This window comes from Acaromyces ingoldii (assembly GCF_003144295.1).
Source record: "Acaromyces ingoldii strain MCA 4198 unplaced genomic scaffold FA10scaffold_7, whole genome shotgun sequence".
Classification (NCBI taxonomy): Eukaryota; Fungi; Basidiomycota; class Exobasidiomycetes; order Exobasidiales; family Cryptobasidiaceae; genus Acaromyces; species Acaromyces ingoldii.
The window spans coordinates 868,881-883,226 of NW_020290253.1; the positions used below are offsets into that span (position 1 = coordinate 868,881).

Here is a 14,346-nt window from a genome sequence, read left to right on the forward strand (position 1 = left end):
CTGGCGTCTTGGCACACTGACACACTGACAACCATCAACGCTTCGAGGAGTCACGAAGAGAGAACATCAAAACAAACAAAAACAAAGGAAAACGTTTCGCAAGTTGCTCAAATTCGAGATGCAGTATACAACCATCGTTCTCCAGAACAGGGCGAAAGCGCACCATCAACGAAGAGAAATTTCAGAGCTGGAGTGGCTTCGTCTCCTTGGCCTGTGGGAATGAGCAATGGTCAGTCAAGGAGCGTTAGAGAAGATGGACGGGGGGCACACGCACCAGCTTGAGCGTCTTGGAACGCATGAGGTGCTCGAGACCCTGACGACCGTGGAGGCCGCCGATGCCCGAGTCCTTCCAGCCGCCAAAGTAGGAGAGCGGATTGAAGTTCTGCATCTGATTGACCCAGACGGTGCCCGTCTCGAGACGGTCGGCGATGCGCTGCGCCTGCTCGATGGGTCCCCAGACCATGCCACCGAGGCCCATGCGCGTGTCGTTGGCGCGGCGAACCACTTCGTCCTCGTCCTTGAACTTGAGAAGAGGCAGCACCGGCCCGAAGGGCTCCTCGATGACAATCTTGCTCGTGTCTGGCGGGTTGTCGACGATGGTGGCGGGCACAAAGAAGCCCTTGTCTGTGTGCTTCTCACCGCCGACGAGCACCTTCTGCTTGTTGGCTGCAATGTCGGCCAAGAACTCGTTGACTTTGTTAAACTGCTGGCGGTTGTTGACAGGGCCCAGGCCATTGGCAGGGTCCATGCCATCACCCATCTTTGTCGCCTTGGCGATGCCGACGAGTTGGGCGGCAAATTCATCGTAGATGTCCTCGTGAACGTAGATGCGCTTGGCTGCAGCGCAGAACTGGCCCGAGTTCTGGAGCGCAGAGAGGAAGACCTGGAGTGGAACGTGGGTCATGTCGATGCCGGGAAGAATGATGCAGGCATCGTTGCCGCCGAGCTCGAGCGTCATGCGCTTTAGCGTCGCCGCGCAGCTCTTTGCGACCAGCCGGCCCGTGTTTGTCGAGCCGGTAAAGGAGATGTGGTCGATATCGGGGTGCTCCGTCAGCATCGGTCCGAGCGAGTCGTCACCAACGACGATCTGGATGACGCCAGGGGGCAGGTACTTTTGCGCCGCGATAATGAATTGAATCGTCATGAGGGGTGTGAAGGGCGAGGGCTTGACGATGATGACATTTCCCGTGAGGAGCACGGGGATGATCTTCCAGAACGACAGGATCAGGGGGTAGTTCCACGGCACAAGAGCCGCGACGATGCCCATGGGGTACTTGCGCAGGATGTTGACATTGCCCTGGCCGTCGTCCTCGACGACTTCGTCCTTTGGCTCGGGGTACTTGTTCAAGTCCCAGAAGAGCTCCGTCGTGCCCCACTCAAATTCGGAGAGCTGCAGGGTTCTGCCCTGCTCGGCCGTGTAGATCTTGAGCAGGTCCGCCTTGTTGTGTACGATCCAGTCATCGTGCCACTTTTGCAGCAGCGCCTTGCGCTCCGCCCACGACGTCTGGGACCACTTTGGAAATGCCGCCCGGGCGCTGCGCACAGCCTCGTCGACGACTTCCTTTGTCGCCACGGGCACCTGCGCGACGACGCTCTCGTCGGCCGGGTTGATGACATCGATCATCTTTGCGCCCTTTGTGGGATACGATTGCCCGTTGATGACATGGCTGAATGACTCTTTCGGCCAGTGAGAGGCCGTCGATGTTGCTGCAGGTGCCATATTGGTATTGTTCTGAGGATCTTCTCGTGAGCGCTAGTTCCCTTTCGAGAGTTGACAGACGATCTGTGACTTACAGAGTGAGAGAAAGGGGTACCAATGTGATTGTCTCAAGGGGGCGGTGGTGTTGATGAGTACGGAAGTCAAAGTTCTTGTTGTGGGGACAAGCCCAGCCTGTGGACTGCCGACCGTGTACTGACTACTGGAGCAATAGCGGGTCTGTGCTCAGAACCGGTCGGGGAACCGGTCCTTCCCCGCACACACGCCAAGTCCCACCAAATATCATTGCCCTCCACGCCACACTCCGGCTTTTCCGCTGTAAGAAGCCAGCCACACGCGCTTAGAGCCTGTAACCGGACAGGCAATTATCGGCCGGTTAAAGCATTCTTCACAAAAGCTGCTTCCTCTTCGCCTCGCGCATGCTTCATTGCTTGCTGCTCAGCTCGCCTAGCCCCTTTAGCGAATGCCTTTTTGCCTTTGCGTACGAGACCTTAACTGACAGGGCTAAGTATGCTGCACTTTCTGGACCTCTCGCAGTACGTGCGTTCTGGTGCTTTCGATTCTGCATCGCAAAGTGTAGTGCATTTTAGATTTGTTGTACAATTGTTGCCTATCGTCGTCTGCAAATGCCGTCCGCCCGACCGCCATCTCGGCGCTGGTCGAATGAAGCGAGGGCAAATGATGGGAATTGAGGCTAGCGACGGTTTCGGCTATCCACTCCTTGCCCCACGCCGGGCCCACCGCCCTTGTTCACCGCCTTGAGCTCCTCGGCGTCCAGGCCTGCTTCTCTCTGGATGCGCTCAATCTGTAGACAGGATGCAAGCCGGTGAGCAAGGAGCGAGTGCAACTACATATTGAACTACATACCTCGTCGAGCACAGGCTTGTATTCTGCATATCTCTTCTCAGCCAGGGAGAAGCCATCCCTCCTCATCTCCTTTCCCCTGCTCTGGCCTTGAGATTCTTCAAAGGCCCGGCTGCCCCAATACGACTTGGTCCTGGCATAGAAGTCCTTGAGATTCTCGCCAGGCAGCGGCGTCGACAAAAAGTCCTGCTCCCGCTGCTTTGAGTCTTTAGCAACGCCTGCAAAGGCCATTGCTCGCTTTCGCAGCTCTTCCCGCTCTGCCTTCTCGCGCTTTAGTCGGGCCAACGTCTCGTCGTCGAGCCCGTCCTCGCCTTCGGAGAAGAGCTCGTCCTCGTTCTCTTGGATCACCTTGACCTCCTCGCCTTCTTGCTGCTGCTCGTCGTCGGAATCAGAATCAGAATCGCCCGAATCCGAGGCAGAGTCGCCCGACGTTGATTCAGACTCAGACTCGGACTCGTTCCATTCGAGGGCATCGATGGGGCAGCCCTTGAGGCACTGGAAGCGGTCCATCTTGGACAAGTCGAGCGTATAAAAGTCGTCGAGAGTGTACTCGCGGTTCTGTGTCTCGTGGATGCCGCCATAGCAGTAGAGTGTGTTCCTCTGCACGGCCAGCATCGTGTTGAAGCGTGCCAGAGGAACGCTTTTTTGAGGGTCGTCTGGGTCGTCTTCTTCTTCCTCTTCCTGGTCTCTTGCTTCTTCCTCTCTTGCCCCGTCCTCGTAATCACCTCGGCCCTCATTATCATCGTCGCTGTCATCGTCGCGATTCTCCCTCTGCTGAGGTTGGGGCTGCTGCGGCTTCTTTCGCCGTCTACCACCCTTTTTCTTGGGTCGCTTGAGGTTCAGGCTGACCCATCGCCCGTTACCTCCGAGCTGGTAGGCAAACAGTTCGTTGTGGCACACGCTTTCGAGACTCTCCTCGTCATTTTCCTGGTCCGTGACACCTCCAAAGAGGACACCCATGTTCTTGTTGCCCCAGAGCGCCATGGTACAACCAGACCGCGGGCCAGGCGCATAGCCGATCTTGCGCCTTCGCTGCCACTCAAACGTGCCCGAATGCAGCAGATCGCCATCGCCACCGAGCTCGAGCTTGAGGAACCAGGTGTCCTCGAGGGCTACACCCTGGGTACGCTGGCCCTTGACGTATCGCTTGCAATATCCACCGTGGAGCAGGACGCCATCGGGGCACGCGAGGAGCGAGAAGCCCGATCTGGCGGCAGGATGAGCCCTGAGTGCATCGTGCTTGATCTCGTGCCACTTGTACTCGGACAGGTCAAAGAGCCAGAGGTCGCCCAGGTACGTTGTCCGGACGCCCGTATCCTGGAAGCCGCCAAAGAGGACGAGGAAATGCTTCCAGCAGACCATGCGGTGGCCCGATCGCGCGCTTGGCCGGACCTTGGTGTCGATGCGTTCCCACTGCTTGCTTGCAACGTGGAGCACCCAGAGGTCACGGTAGTGGTGGAAGCTATTCATTCGTGGGCCTGCAAATTCGCCGCCAAAGAGCCAGAGCTGACCGCCATTGGCTGCCGTCGTGGCCACCTGGTGCGCCGAACGTGGACCTGGCTGGTTTGCGGATGCATAGGAGCGCCACACACCACCATCAGTCGGCGTTGAGCCATTGGTAGGCACTGGTGTCGCAGTTGTCGTCGCCGTCGAGGGCGTGTATCGGTAGAGATCGGGGTAGAAGAGTGCTCTGTATGCGCCGTATCCCTCGTGAGCAGATAGGAAAAGGAGGGCAAGCAAGCCAAAGCATGAAGGAGTTGACTCACCTGTCACCATCAAAGTACTCGCCACCAAACAACCAGAGGTCGGTGCCGTTGGGGCAGGGCGTCAAGGTGGCATTGGCTCGCCTGGTCGGCGCTTCGGCCATCTTCTCTTCGTGAACGTCGTGCTCGGTCGCCCACTGCTCTCTGAACTTCTCCAGCAATGCATCGAGGTCTTCTTCGTCGTCGATGGCTGCGGCCGCCTTGCCCTTCTTGCCTGCCTTTTTCCCATTGCCTGCACCTCCCTTCGTGGGTGGTGGTGGTGGTTGTTGTCCCTTTGCCTTGGTGTCCTTCTTGGTGAGCGTCTTTGACGCTTTGGCCTCCTGCTTTGCACGCTTCTGCGCCTTCTGGGCAGCCTTTTCAGCCGCCGCCGCTTGCCCGCCTTTTCCCTTCTTGCCCATCCTTGCGGCGACGGCTCTCTATCTCTATGCAAGATTCCTAAGCAAAAGCTTCTTCGCCAAGTCCATGTCCCTTTCTCAGGCCCAAAAAAAAAAAAGCCAAAATTTGGCCCCGGATTCACGTGAGCTTCTCCACCCGGCGAACCGGCTTGCATGCCGTTGCATGATGACCACGGCACTGACGACGACGACGAGAACATGCCTAGGAGAGTGGCTCACGTCGACTTGCCCGAGCCGCCAGAGCTGGGCCCGCTGACGGAGCAGTCGCTGCAGGCGCTGCGCAGCCTGGCCGCATACCGACCAGCGCCTGGCTCTGAGCCATGTCCAGACCAGGTCCCGGCTTACCGGAGAGCCGCCGTGCTGCTCTCCATCTTTCCCGGTCGGAGTGGGGACCTGTATGTCATCCTGTCACAGCGAGCCACGGCGCTGCGGAGCCATGGTGGAGACACGGCTATTCCTGGCGGGAGATTCGAGGCCGATGACCAGGACTTGGAGGCAACTGCAGTGGGTTATGATGCCTGGCGCCAGGAGACAGGTCTAACGGGAGTGCTGATCTGTCCTATCATCACCAGAGACGAGAGGCGTGGGAAGAGGTGTGTGGCTGCTAAGCTTTTTTTTTGACCAACAACAAGCTGATACCTGCTCTCTGGCTGCATCTTCAGACGGGACTGCCAATCGATCCAAAGAGGGCGCCGAAGCTGTGCGAGCTGGAGCCATTCCTGAGCGCAAACGAGCTCCTCGTCACGCCCATCGTCGTCTTGATCATTGACCCCTTGATCAAGGTGAGCCGTCTCTTACTGCGTATACCTTGCCACTGTGGCATTTGAAACGGCTTACCGAACCCACCTGCAGCCGAAGTTGAATCCACTCGAGGTCTCGCTCCTCTTCTCCCTTCCCCTCGCCTCCTTCCTCTACCACCAGCCTCCAAATGCGTTGCGCCAATCGCTCAGGCTGGGCAAGCAGCCGACCATGGAGGAGCTGCAGAGGCAGCAGCCCAAGTCAGAGTTTCGCGAGCCAAGCGACTGGCACACCTGCCGCGACATTCGATGGCTCGGCCACCGCGTCCGCAGGCACACGTTCTGGGACACGCGCAACCCCATCCGGGGCCTCACCAGCGACATTCTCATCCACGCCGCCGCCATTGCCTATGCGCGGCAGCCCGACTTTTCCACAGTGGCCCCGACCCAGCCCTCGCAGGCCGAGCTGATCCGCACGGCCTTTACGGGGCCCATGGCCATCAAGAAGCGGCGCGTGAGACCGCGCATGGCTGGTCTCCAGCAGCCCGTCGACGACGACGGCAAGCGGCCCGAGGACAAGGCAAAGCTGAGCCGGGAGCGGACGCTGGACATGAACAGGTGGATGACAAGGAACAAGGCAACAACAACGACACGGCCATCGAGATTATAGCAGTGTAATAATCCTGTCGAATGATTTACAATTTTGCAAACTTGGGCGTCTGCTTCTGCATCACGGCCGCCATCTGTGTGTGTGTGTGTGTGTGTGTGTGTGTGTGTGTGTGCATAGGAGGAGTTTGTTTTGCTCGCTCGTCAGCAGATCTGCTCGCTCGAACTTGAACAATACGCAAAGGAAAAACGTACCGCAACGGGAATGTCCTCGCTCTGCAGCATCGATGCGCTCCAGAGCGCCGTGAAGTCGAGGCCCTGCTGTACGGTGTGATCCCTGGCGTGGAGGAGGAGCTCCTTGGTGCCGCGGAGGGCAACGGGTGCCTTGGACGCAACCACCTTTGCCATGTCGATGGCGGCCTTGAGCACGGCATCGCGGCCGCCGTCGACGAGCTGGCTGAGGAAGCCCATGTCGAGGGCCTCTTTTGCCGAGAATTCTCGTGCCGTGAAGCACAGCTCGCGCACCAGCGATTGGTTGCCGACAATCTTGGGCAGGCGCTGGAGCGTGCCAATGTCAGCGGCCAGGCCCGCGTCGACCTCCTTTACGGAGAAGCGCGCCGTGGACTCGGCGAGCCGGATGTCGACGGCGCAGAGCAGGTCGATGCCCAGGCCATAGGCGACGTTGTGGACAGCCGCAATCACGGGCTTGCCGCACCGCTCCATCTGGCTCACGGCCGCCTGGAACTCGCCGACCCAGCGCTTCATGGCAAACGCCCTTCGCGCCACATCCGGGCCCGCGTCTTCCATCACCTGGCCCAGCGAGTCCGAGCCGAGGTCCAGGCCGGCCGTGAAGCACCGCCCCTCGCCGCTGAGCACGACCGCAAACACGTCCGTGTCGGTAGCGACATGGCGGAAGATGGCATCGAGCTCGCGCCACATGGGCTCCACCCAGGAGTTGACAGGTCCGCGCTTGAAGCTGACGCGGAGCACGCCCTCGGCCTCCCACGTCAGCTGGTGCAGCTTGGCCGTGCCAAAGTTCTCAAAGGGCCGTGGATAGCTGCTGCTGCCGCTCATTGTTTCTGTGCTTGCTCTCTCTTTTGTTGTCGTCGTGAGTTAGTTAATGGCCTTTGGCATGTCCGAACATCACCTAAACCGGGCGGTCCGGCTAACATGAAATAAGCTATCCCGGGTCGACGACACGCGTGGGCCAAGCGAACTTTTTCAGCGTGATTGAAGGCACATCGTTGTTCTCAAGGCACATCGTTGTTCTCAAGGCACATCGTTGTTACCAATGCACATCGTTGTTCCCAAGGACAAACATGCATTCCATGACGTTCTAACGCAGCAGAGAGAACGGTGAACAAGGACAGCGAGAGTCTATATACAAAGAGTGACGAGCCAATTCCCAAGGCTATCTCAGCTCCATCCGAGAGCGCTGCCCAGAAGACGGAACTGCATTCGGATCCAGCGGAGGATCTCTTTCGACCGGAGCGTCGTCATGGTCGCATGGATAGCTCGTGCCCAGGCGTGCCTGACGGATGCCGGGATCACCTTGGATGGTGGTGCGATGCCGGCGTAACGGCCAAAGACCTTCATCTGGCACGCTGCATCGATTTGCATGTGTACGCCTTTGCAGACTTGCGTGACGGTTCCGAAAGGAGGGGTCAGCAGGAAGCAAGGACCTTCTCGAGAGTCGAAAACTCACGCTCCATCTTGATGGCACCACGCTTGTCGAGCGCCTTGAGGCCAATGCGGTCTTCAAGGTAAATTTCGCTTTGGCGCAGCGGCAGCACCTCGAGCTTGTCCTGCGCTGCACCTTGCTTGTCCTTGGACGGCACAGGGTACGTAGCAAACCACGAAGACTGCTTGGGCTCAACGGTCTTTCAGGAATCGTTGGAGGTTAGATGCACTCGTTTTGCAGAAGGAATAAGGCAAAGGAACAGAAGGACTTACTGTATCCTTGTTGAACATGAGCATGACAAAATTGTCGAGCTTCTCCAGATTGGCCTTATACGTCGCATTGCGGCCCTCCTTCTTCTCGTTGTTGATGTCTGTCAAGAAGTGATTGGCCTCGAGGTATCGTTGGTAGGTTTCCTGGCTCTTTGAATCGCGGTAGTACTGCGCCGTGACCAGGTTCGACTGGGCGTAGTCGGTGTAGATGCCACCCCGGAGCGCGCCCTCTGCCAACCTACAGAAGAAGTCGCCGGGCTTGCACGCAGGGAGATCAGAGATGCCTTGATGCTGAGAGCCAAAAGTGATCAGGTTGCGGACCTGGGGCGCATTGCAGCGCTCTACGTATGCACGAAGGAATTGGCCGCCTTGCGAGAAACCCACGGCATCGAAGCCGTTGGCAAGCTCCGGCACGGCCGACAGATCGGTGCATACCGTCGATACTTGGTCGTTGACGTTTCCAAAGAAACCTGCTCGCTGGTCCGAGGTGGCATCTTGGCCTAGAGCAACGATGTGGACGTAGATGCCGGGGAATGCTTCGCGGAGCTCCTTGGCGAACTCTTGCAATCCCTCGGCATAGGCGCTGTCTCCAAGGCCATGCCAGACCACGATTGGGTGATAGCTGGGCTCAAAAAGCGGAAAGGCGCTCGCAAGGGGGAGCAGAATGCTCAAAAACAGCGTCGCTATCTTCATCATACCACGTCGACCAACAGGGAGTGGGGACGTGCGGCGGCCCATTTCAATCTCAACTCAGCAGCTGCTACGGGCACGTGTGTCGCTCGACGCGCCGACTCCTGCTCTCCAAATTCACCACATCGTAGTTCTGTTGGTTGACAAAGGCGCCGCACTCTGGCTTGCCACTTTTAGTCTTCTCACCATCCCGCACCCAGCAAAGACATGCCAAGTCGGTCTGCAGATGAAGATGATGGATGGGAACGCACCGGAAGGCTGGTCTACGACGATGTCAATGACGAGATCGATGATCTGGGTGATGAAGATCTCACGGTGCGCTACACTCTCCTCACTGTCTCCTCTATCTGCTCTTCTTTCAACTTCGAGGCAAACGGAAAACAATGATGTCTCTGACCTATCTCCTTCTGCGTAGGGAAAGCCCGTGCCTAAGCTTAAACTGACAGGCCTCACGAAGACCCAGACTAGAGCGCAGCATGCATGCATTGCTTCACAAGCAACGCCGGGGGCACAAAAGCTTTCGGAGAAAGCACATGCTGGAGACCAGCCGGCTTCATCGTTGCAACCTAACCCACAAAAAGAGCAAGAGCCTTTAAAGCGCATGCTTAATTCTCAAGCAACCAGGACGCAAGCTGCTGAGATGCACACAGGCGGGCCCACGCCCCTCCGTAGCGATCACGGCCACAACATGGTCACTGTGCCGAGCGCAGACGGAAGGAAAGCGATCCTCAATCCGCAAGTCATGGCGAACTGGGAGGCGAAAAAGTATTCGGAGCGCGCAAAGAGGGCTCTCAACGGCTCTGCTGCTGTGATGAGGCCTCAAGGTCTATCAAGGAACCCAAGCATTCGGGTCAAGGGTGCCATGGGACCGCCGATGCTTTCTCGGCCTCAAGTAAGCTCCTCTCCACAAACGAGCAATGTGAGCCCTTGCGTTGCTGGTGACCGGTGTGGAAAAGCTCACATGACAAGTTGAATAGTCGAACCAATCAACCTCGAGCAGCCCATTCACTTCCCAGACGAGCGTGGAAAGCACTGGTTCACCTGCAAACGGGCAGTGTCGCATGCATCCAGCTCACGTCAAGCTTCAGCGCCCTGACCAAGGGAAACGGGGCCAGCAAACGAACCTGACCTTCTCTCCCGTCCAAAAGCAGGAGATTGCTTCTGTACACAGGCAGAATACAGGTCAGGATACTCACGTAGGAAGTCCACCCGGTCAGAAGACAGATCCAGATGATGTCTTCTACTACGACGTCGCCCGTCGGCCGTTTCAGCCGAATCCCGGAACCCAATACTCATCGGTGCGCCAAGCTACTTCAAATGAACAGGTCCCATCTCCTGACGAACCAGCACAGCGACAAGCTCTTTTACGTCGACCAACAACCAGCACGGGTCGCTACTTGTACCCTGGGCAGCGACAATCTCAATCCACATCCAAGCAAGCTCAGGAGGCGCGTTGTCATATACAGAACTTCTCGAAGCAGACGGATCTTTACGACGAGGAATTGGACTGGAAGATTTGCTCTCAGGATGGCGAAACTGATCACTTGCCACTTCAAAGACCTCCTACGGCGATGCAAAACTCAGGACGCAAGCTGGGAACGACGAGACGGGGATTTTCTTGGAGCTCTCAAACGCAGACCTGGGCTGAGCAGGGATTATCTGGCCATTTGCAGACTACAAGATCGCCAAGATTGACTCTTCCTTCGCTTCAACATTGCTTACGGGCGCATGACAGCTTTCATGGGTCCTCTGATACGAGCACAGGCTGCGGTAGCTATGTACAAGAACCTGCCTACCAGCTCAATCGGCCATCGTCGAGTTACCAACAGCCGTCTGCGTATCACCCACAGCTAAATCTCTTGAACGATACACCATGTTTATCACGCCCACTGTCCTGTCGTCGGCCAAGCTATCCGTACTCGACCGGCCTTCAGAGGAATGCCGACCAGCAAGCCACCCTCCAACAACGAGTCGGACACGCGGATCCGATGTACAGCGGTCTCTCAACAAATTGTCACCCTCCGCAGTCCAGCTGGGAAAGGAAGGATAACGATTCAAGGTCCCAGGCTCAGCCGAGAGTGTACCCCGACGCGGATCCTTTACAAGGTGACTGTTCGCGACAGCTCTTACAACATGCGTGATTGAAGAGAGAAATGATTAAAGAGAGAGATCGAGCTCACACCTTCAACGTCCTATAGGTCAGAGTGGATTCGTCAGTCCATCAATCTCTGAGACGGCCAACCAGTGGGCGCGCACTTTCAAGCATAGTCCGAACAGCGCGAGGATGCCGTCCCGGCAAGCTTCCTGTTCTCCAATTCGCCAAATTGGCCAGCGGTGTGCTGGCATGTCTCGCTCACTGAGGTATGACGAATACGGACCACGCCTGCCTACGGCCTCAACTGTCCGACAGCAGCCAACCGTTCCCTCCTCGATGCAGCGGCCCGGTTCTGTCGGACATCACCAGAGCAGATACACTCCTCCGGACTCGTTCTTGTCCAGGCCCATTGGCTCTTCGCCCTCGGCCGCGACGACGCCCCTCTTCTGCCCACCGTCGGAGAGGGCCCTGACGCGAGATGGCAAGTTCACACCGTCGACACTGGAAGCGTTTCGGAAGCGAGATCATGGCAGATTTGCGCTCAAGTATGAGCCCGTGCAAGACTATGAGAAGGAGGAGGAAGCGGCGCGAAAGCGGCAAAGGAGAGATCACTGACACTGACACATGTCGAACACGTTGCAGCAGACAAATGTATTCATTCCATCCCCATCCATCCCTCCTTTCAAAAGAATCTTTTGCATGATGCGCACTTTGCTCAGAGCTTGAACGCGGCGGGCTTGCTGCCCCGCTTGACCTTGGCATAGCCGCCTCCCAGGCTCTTCTTGCCACCAACGACGGTTTGCTCAAAGGCAATCTCGACGACGCCGTCCTTTTCACCCGTGAACCAGACCGAGGTCTCGAGCTCGTCGCCGGGCTTGACGGGCGAGGTGAAGCGGGAAGACATGACCTGCAGCTCGGCTGCGGGCGAGCCTGGCTGGCCATCGGTGCCAACGACGGAGCGGAGGATGGCGCGGGCGGCGAAGCCGTAGCTGCAGAGGCCGTGGAGAATGACGCCGCCAAGGCCTCCCTTTGCGCCGATCTGCGGATCAATCTGGCAAAGAAAAGGGGGGGAGGGGATCAAACCCTTTGAGTCAGTGACGTTGTGACGCTAGATGGACCTCTCCAACGTGCTCACATGGAGGGGGTTGTAGTCGGAAGAGAGGCGGTAGACGATGGCCTGTCCCGGGCTCGTCTTTTCGCGCAGCGTAAAGTCGGCACCGCGGCCAGGCGCTTTTGTCACGGGCGGCTTCGTGACAAGGGCCTTTGAGAAGCCGGTGCCTTGGCCTCCTCCCCTGTAGAAGGCGCTGCCTGCGGGTGAAGTAATATCAGCGACCTGCAAAGGGTTGGAGAGGGAGAGAAAGGGGGGTGGGAGGGTGGGGAGTGTATGTGGCTGCATGTGTGGCTTACTCACCAATCATGATGGCATGGGTGCGGCCCACTGGACTGACGAGGGCCTGCTCTGTCTCAAGAATGAGACCGCTGCCCTTGTCGTGCACGCCGACAATGCGCTTGCGGATCTTCCAGCCCTCGCCGCTGTTGGTGGGGATGTCGTGGAGGATCTCGATCGACTGCTCGCCGTGGACGATGGTGTTTGGGTCGAGCTTCGGGAAGCCGGGCACGCCCTGGCGCGACGAGATCATCTCGGCAAAGACGTTGACGTCGGGCGAGGTGCCCTTGAGGCCGAGGACGAGCGGGTAGGTGGGGAAGGCCCGGAAGCCTGGCGAAGCCTCGTACACGTAGTCGAGCGCATCGGGCCCTGTGCCGATGCCGGCAGCGTAGAGGAGGAGGTCACGGCGGTTCCAGGCGACGGGTGTGTCGCCATCCGTGTGACCGACGCTCTTCTCAAAGTCGACTTGCTGAGGAGCCATGTTGTTTGGTGGGTAGAGTGCAAGCAGTGGTTGGCGAGCGATGGAGCAGGAGGAGAAGTACTGGGTGCGGTTGAGAATGGAGGGTGACCGGGCCGGTGGGAGCAAAGAAGGCGGCGTGCTCTTGAGGCTTTTCCAGACTTGGCGAGTGAGGAGGAAAGCCGTTCTCATGCAGTCCTGTCGCACGAAAGCAGAGACGTGGGCGACAACCACAACCACAGTTGCTACGGCCGGTTGCAACGCGCCGACATTGCCGGGCGCGGGGAAGCTTAAGCTCACGTGGCGCGCCAGGCAATAAGCCACACTCACGACCTTGGACATGCTATGTTTCCTGTCGCCACAGGCGCCTGTAGGAGGTAGAGATTGAGAAGATACCAACGAGAATGTTGTGACAAGACTGAAAAGATTGAGGCACTGTTGCTAGCACCGCCTTCTCTTCGCTCTGTTGACATGGTCTCCCCCAACGAGTCCGCGAGCTATCAACAAGTTCTATCAACAAGTTGCCCTTCCAGAAACCTACGCTCCTGCTGTCAGCCATGCGAGATCTCGGAAGGCGATATAAAGTTGCTCTCTCTTCGTCATTCGGCCGATCAAGCGGCCGCCGCGTGCGAGGAAAGCCCGTTTGTATGAGATCTCGGACAAGGCAAAGAACAAGCGCGAGTGGAATCGCTGAAGAACGCGACACGTCTGGACATGCTTGAACGGACGCGACGCAAGGCCGCCCGTGCTGACAATTGTCTTGTTTGACTCTGTCTGTCGCAGCCCCGTCCTTTCTTTCCTCTTCCCTCTCTTTGCATCCCCTTAATCGCCGGTTTCCCTCAGACCTTCCTCCTTCACCACCATCTTAGCTTCTATTGTCGCAAGTATTTGCACTTGGCAACGATGTCGTCCGCCGATGCCAAGCCTAGGCCCACTTACGTGGAGATGGTGAGGGAAAAGCGCAGTATTTCAAGGCCACTCTCTGATACTCCCAACCTCGAAAAAAATCAGATTGCCCTGGCTATCGCTCACGAAAGCACCAACGACAAGCAGGTCGCCCAGAAGGGCCTCAGTCGCCCGGCTCTCAAGAAATTCCTCGAGCAGAAAGTGAGGCCTTTGCCATCTCATCAGGAAGCAAACAAAGTGCTGAGCTTGTCATTGCCAACGCGACAACAGTGGAGCATAGACTCGGACAGCAAGACGGCAAAGAATCTCATTTCCAAGGCCGTAACGAAAGGCCACGACACTGGCCGTTTTGTCCTGCCGTCGGGTGAGTTGAGTTACTGCCACGCCTATACTACAGCTGCTCAAAACCCTTCTCGATCAGGCCCTGCTGGAAGGATCAAGCTCGCTGCCGGAGCAAAGAAGCAGGTGACGTCTGCGAACTCGACGACCTCCAAAACAAAGGCGGCATCCGCAAAGACCGCCAGCGCCAAAGGTACGAAAGACAAGAAGAAGGGTGCGACTGCGAAGAAGCGAATTGTACCAGCCAGCGACGATCTCATCGACACGAGTGAAGGCGCTTCTGCAAGCGACAAGGAAAATGGAGGCTACAGCGCTGAGGAAGAGGATTCGAGCGATGAGCATGCAATCAAGAAAAAGCCCGCAAAGAAGCCAGCCAAGAAGCCAGCCACGAAGGTAGGTCCACATTTGCTGTGTGGTGTCTGTCACAGCTCATCCATGTC

At 57.7% G+C, this 14,346-nt stretch overlaps 8 protein-coding genes across 8 annotated transcripts; 3 read left to right on the forward strand and 5 right to left on the reverse strand.

Moving 5' to 3' along the window:
- Positions 1-90: 90 nt before the first annotated feature.
- On the reverse strand, positions 91-1,955 carry FA10DRAFT_269559 (aldehyde dehydrogenase). The gene is made up of 3 exons (XM_025522802.1): positions 1,795-1,955; positions 275-1,732; positions 91-211 (listed from the first exon to the last, which is right to left on the reverse strand). The coding sequence occupies exons 2-3, from the start codon at positions 1,718-1,720 to the stop codon at positions 182-184; spliced, it is 1,476 nt and encodes a 491-aa protein (XP_025374807.1). The 5' UTR covers positions 1,721-1,732; positions 1,795-1,955; the 3' UTR covers positions 91-181.
- Positions 1,956-2,227: 272 nt separating this feature from the next.
- On the reverse strand, positions 2,228-4,779 carry FA10DRAFT_245523 (galactose oxidase). Its single transcript, XM_025519381.1, has 3 exons — positions 4,348-4,779; positions 2,585-4,271; positions 2,228-2,522 (listed from the first exon to the last, which is right to left on the reverse strand). The coding sequence occupies exons 1-3, from the start codon at positions 4,740-4,742 to the stop codon at positions 2,412-2,414; spliced, it is 2,193 nt and encodes a 730-aa protein (XP_025374808.1). The 5' UTR covers positions 4,743-4,779; the 3' UTR covers positions 2,228-2,411.
- A 124-nt stretch (positions 4,780-4,903) lies between these two features.
- On the forward strand, positions 4,904-6,192 carry FA10DRAFT_269561 (hypothetical protein). Its single transcript, XM_025522803.1, has 4 exons — positions 4,904-5,243; positions 5,312-5,332; positions 5,402-5,521; positions 5,592-6,192. The coding sequence occupies exons 1-4, from the start codon at positions 4,938-4,940 to the stop codon at positions 6,144-6,146; spliced, it is 1,002 nt and encodes a 333-aa protein (XP_025374809.1). The 5' UTR covers positions 4,904-4,937; the 3' UTR covers positions 6,147-6,192.
- On the reverse strand, positions 6,114-7,170 carry FA10DRAFT_304371 (ClpP/crotonase). Its single transcript, XM_025525346.1, has 2 exons — positions 6,338-7,170; positions 6,114-6,219 (listed from the first exon to the last, which is right to left on the reverse strand). Exons 1-2 carry the CDS (start codon positions 7,154-7,156, stop codon positions 6,172-6,174), a joined length of 867 nt encoding a protein of 288 aa, XP_025374810.1. The 5' UTR covers positions 7,157-7,170; the 3' UTR covers positions 6,114-6,171.
- Positions 7,171-7,362: 192 nt separating this feature from the next.
- FA10DRAFT_256188 (alpha/beta-hydrolase) lies at positions 7,363-8,725 on the reverse strand (the record flags this gene model as incomplete). Its single annotated transcript, XM_025519800.1, has 3 exons — positions 7,363-7,719; positions 7,788-7,962; positions 8,036-8,725. 3 exons carry the CDS (start codon positions 8,723-8,725, stop codon positions 7,499-7,501), a joined length of 1,086 nt encoding a protein of 361 aa, XP_025374811.1. The 3' UTR covers positions 7,363-7,498.
- A 43-nt stretch (positions 8,726-8,768) lies between these two features.
- On the forward strand, positions 8,769-11,482 carry FA10DRAFT_189935 (hypothetical protein). Its single transcript, XM_025518363.1, has 4 exons — positions 8,769-9,037; positions 9,138-9,641; positions 9,700-10,828; positions 10,921-11,482. The coding sequence occupies exons 1-4, from the start codon at positions 8,930-8,932 to the stop codon at positions 11,430-11,432; spliced, it is 2,253 nt and encodes a 750-aa protein (XP_025374812.1). The 5' UTR covers positions 8,769-8,929; the 3' UTR covers positions 11,433-11,482.
- A 50-nt stretch (positions 11,483-11,532) lies between these two features.
- FA10DRAFT_289036 (hypothetical protein) lies at positions 11,533-12,685 on the reverse strand (the record flags this gene model as incomplete). Its single annotated transcript, XM_025524253.1, has 3 exons — positions 11,533-11,868; positions 11,953-12,125; positions 12,229-12,685. The coding sequence occupies 3 exons, from the start codon at positions 12,683-12,685 to the stop codon at positions 11,533-11,535; spliced, it is 966 nt and encodes a 321-aa protein (XP_025374813.1).
- Positions 12,686-13,564: 879 nt separating this feature from the next.
- Positions 13,565-14,299, forward strand: FA10DRAFT_289037 (hypothetical protein; the record flags this gene model as incomplete). Its single annotated transcript, XM_025524254.1, has 4 exons — positions 13,565-13,609; positions 13,673-13,768; positions 13,838-13,931; positions 13,989-14,299. Coding segments are annotated over 4 exons (546 nt in total), but the record flags the coding sequence as incomplete, so codon positions are not given.
- Between the last annotated feature and the right edge of the window lie 47 nt (positions 14,300-14,346).

Excerpts from the sequence above, each read along its gene's own strand:
- FA10DRAFT_269559 (XM_025522802.1), bottom strand. The coding sequence starts at position 1,720 with ATGGCACCTGCAGCAACATCGACGGCCTCTCACTGGCCGAAAGAGTCA. Across the intron at positions 212-274 it reads GTTCCAAGACGCTCAAGCTG|GCCAAGGAGACGAAGCCACT; the intron begins GTGCGTGTGCCC and ends TCATTCCCACAG.
- FA10DRAFT_245523 (XM_025519381.1), bottom strand. The coding sequence starts at position 4,742 with ATGGGCAAGAAGGGAAAAGGCGGGCAAGCGGCGGCGGCTGAAAAGGCT. Across the intron at positions 4,272-4,347 it reads GAGTACTTTGATGGTGACAG|AGCACTCTTCTACCCCGATC; the intron begins GTGAGTCAACTC and ends CGGCGCATACAG. Across the intron at positions 2,523-2,584 it reads ACAAGCCTGTGCTCGACGAG|ATTGAGCGCATCCAGAGAGA; the intron begins GTATGTAGTTCA and ends TCCTGTCTACAG.
- FA10DRAFT_269561 (XM_025522803.1), top strand. The coding sequence starts at position 4,938 with ATGCCTAGGAGAGTGGCTCACGTCGACTTGCCCGAGCCGCCAGAGCTG. Across the intron at positions 5,244-5,311 it reads AGGACTTGGAGGCAACTGCA|AGACGAGAGGCGTGGGAAGA; the intron begins GTGGGTTATGAT and ends TATCATCACCAG. Across the intron at positions 5,522-5,591 it reads TCATTGACCCCTTGATCAAG|CCGAAGTTGAATCCACTCGA; the intron begins GTGAGCCGTCTC and ends ACCCACCTGCAG.
- FA10DRAFT_304371 (XM_025525346.1), bottom strand. The coding sequence starts at position 7,156 with ATGAGCGGCAGCAGCAGCTATCCACGGCCCTTTGAGAACTTTGGCACG. Across the intron at positions 6,220-6,337 it reads GCGAGGACATTCCCGTTGCG|ATGGCGGCCGTGATGCAGAA; the intron begins GTACGTTTTTCC and ends ACACACACACAG.
- FA10DRAFT_189935 (XM_025518363.1), top strand. The coding sequence starts at position 8,930 with ATGCCAAGTCGGTCTGCAGATGAAGATGATGGATGGGAACGCACCGGA. Across the intron at positions 9,038-9,137 it reads TGGGTGATGAAGATCTCACG|GGAAAGCCCGTGCCTAAGCT; the intron begins GTGCGCTACACT and ends CCTTCTGCGTAG. Across the intron at positions 10,829-10,920 it reads CGACGCGGATCCTTTACAAG|GTCAGAGTGGATTCGTCAGT; the intron begins GTGACTGTTCGC and ends AACGTCCTATAG.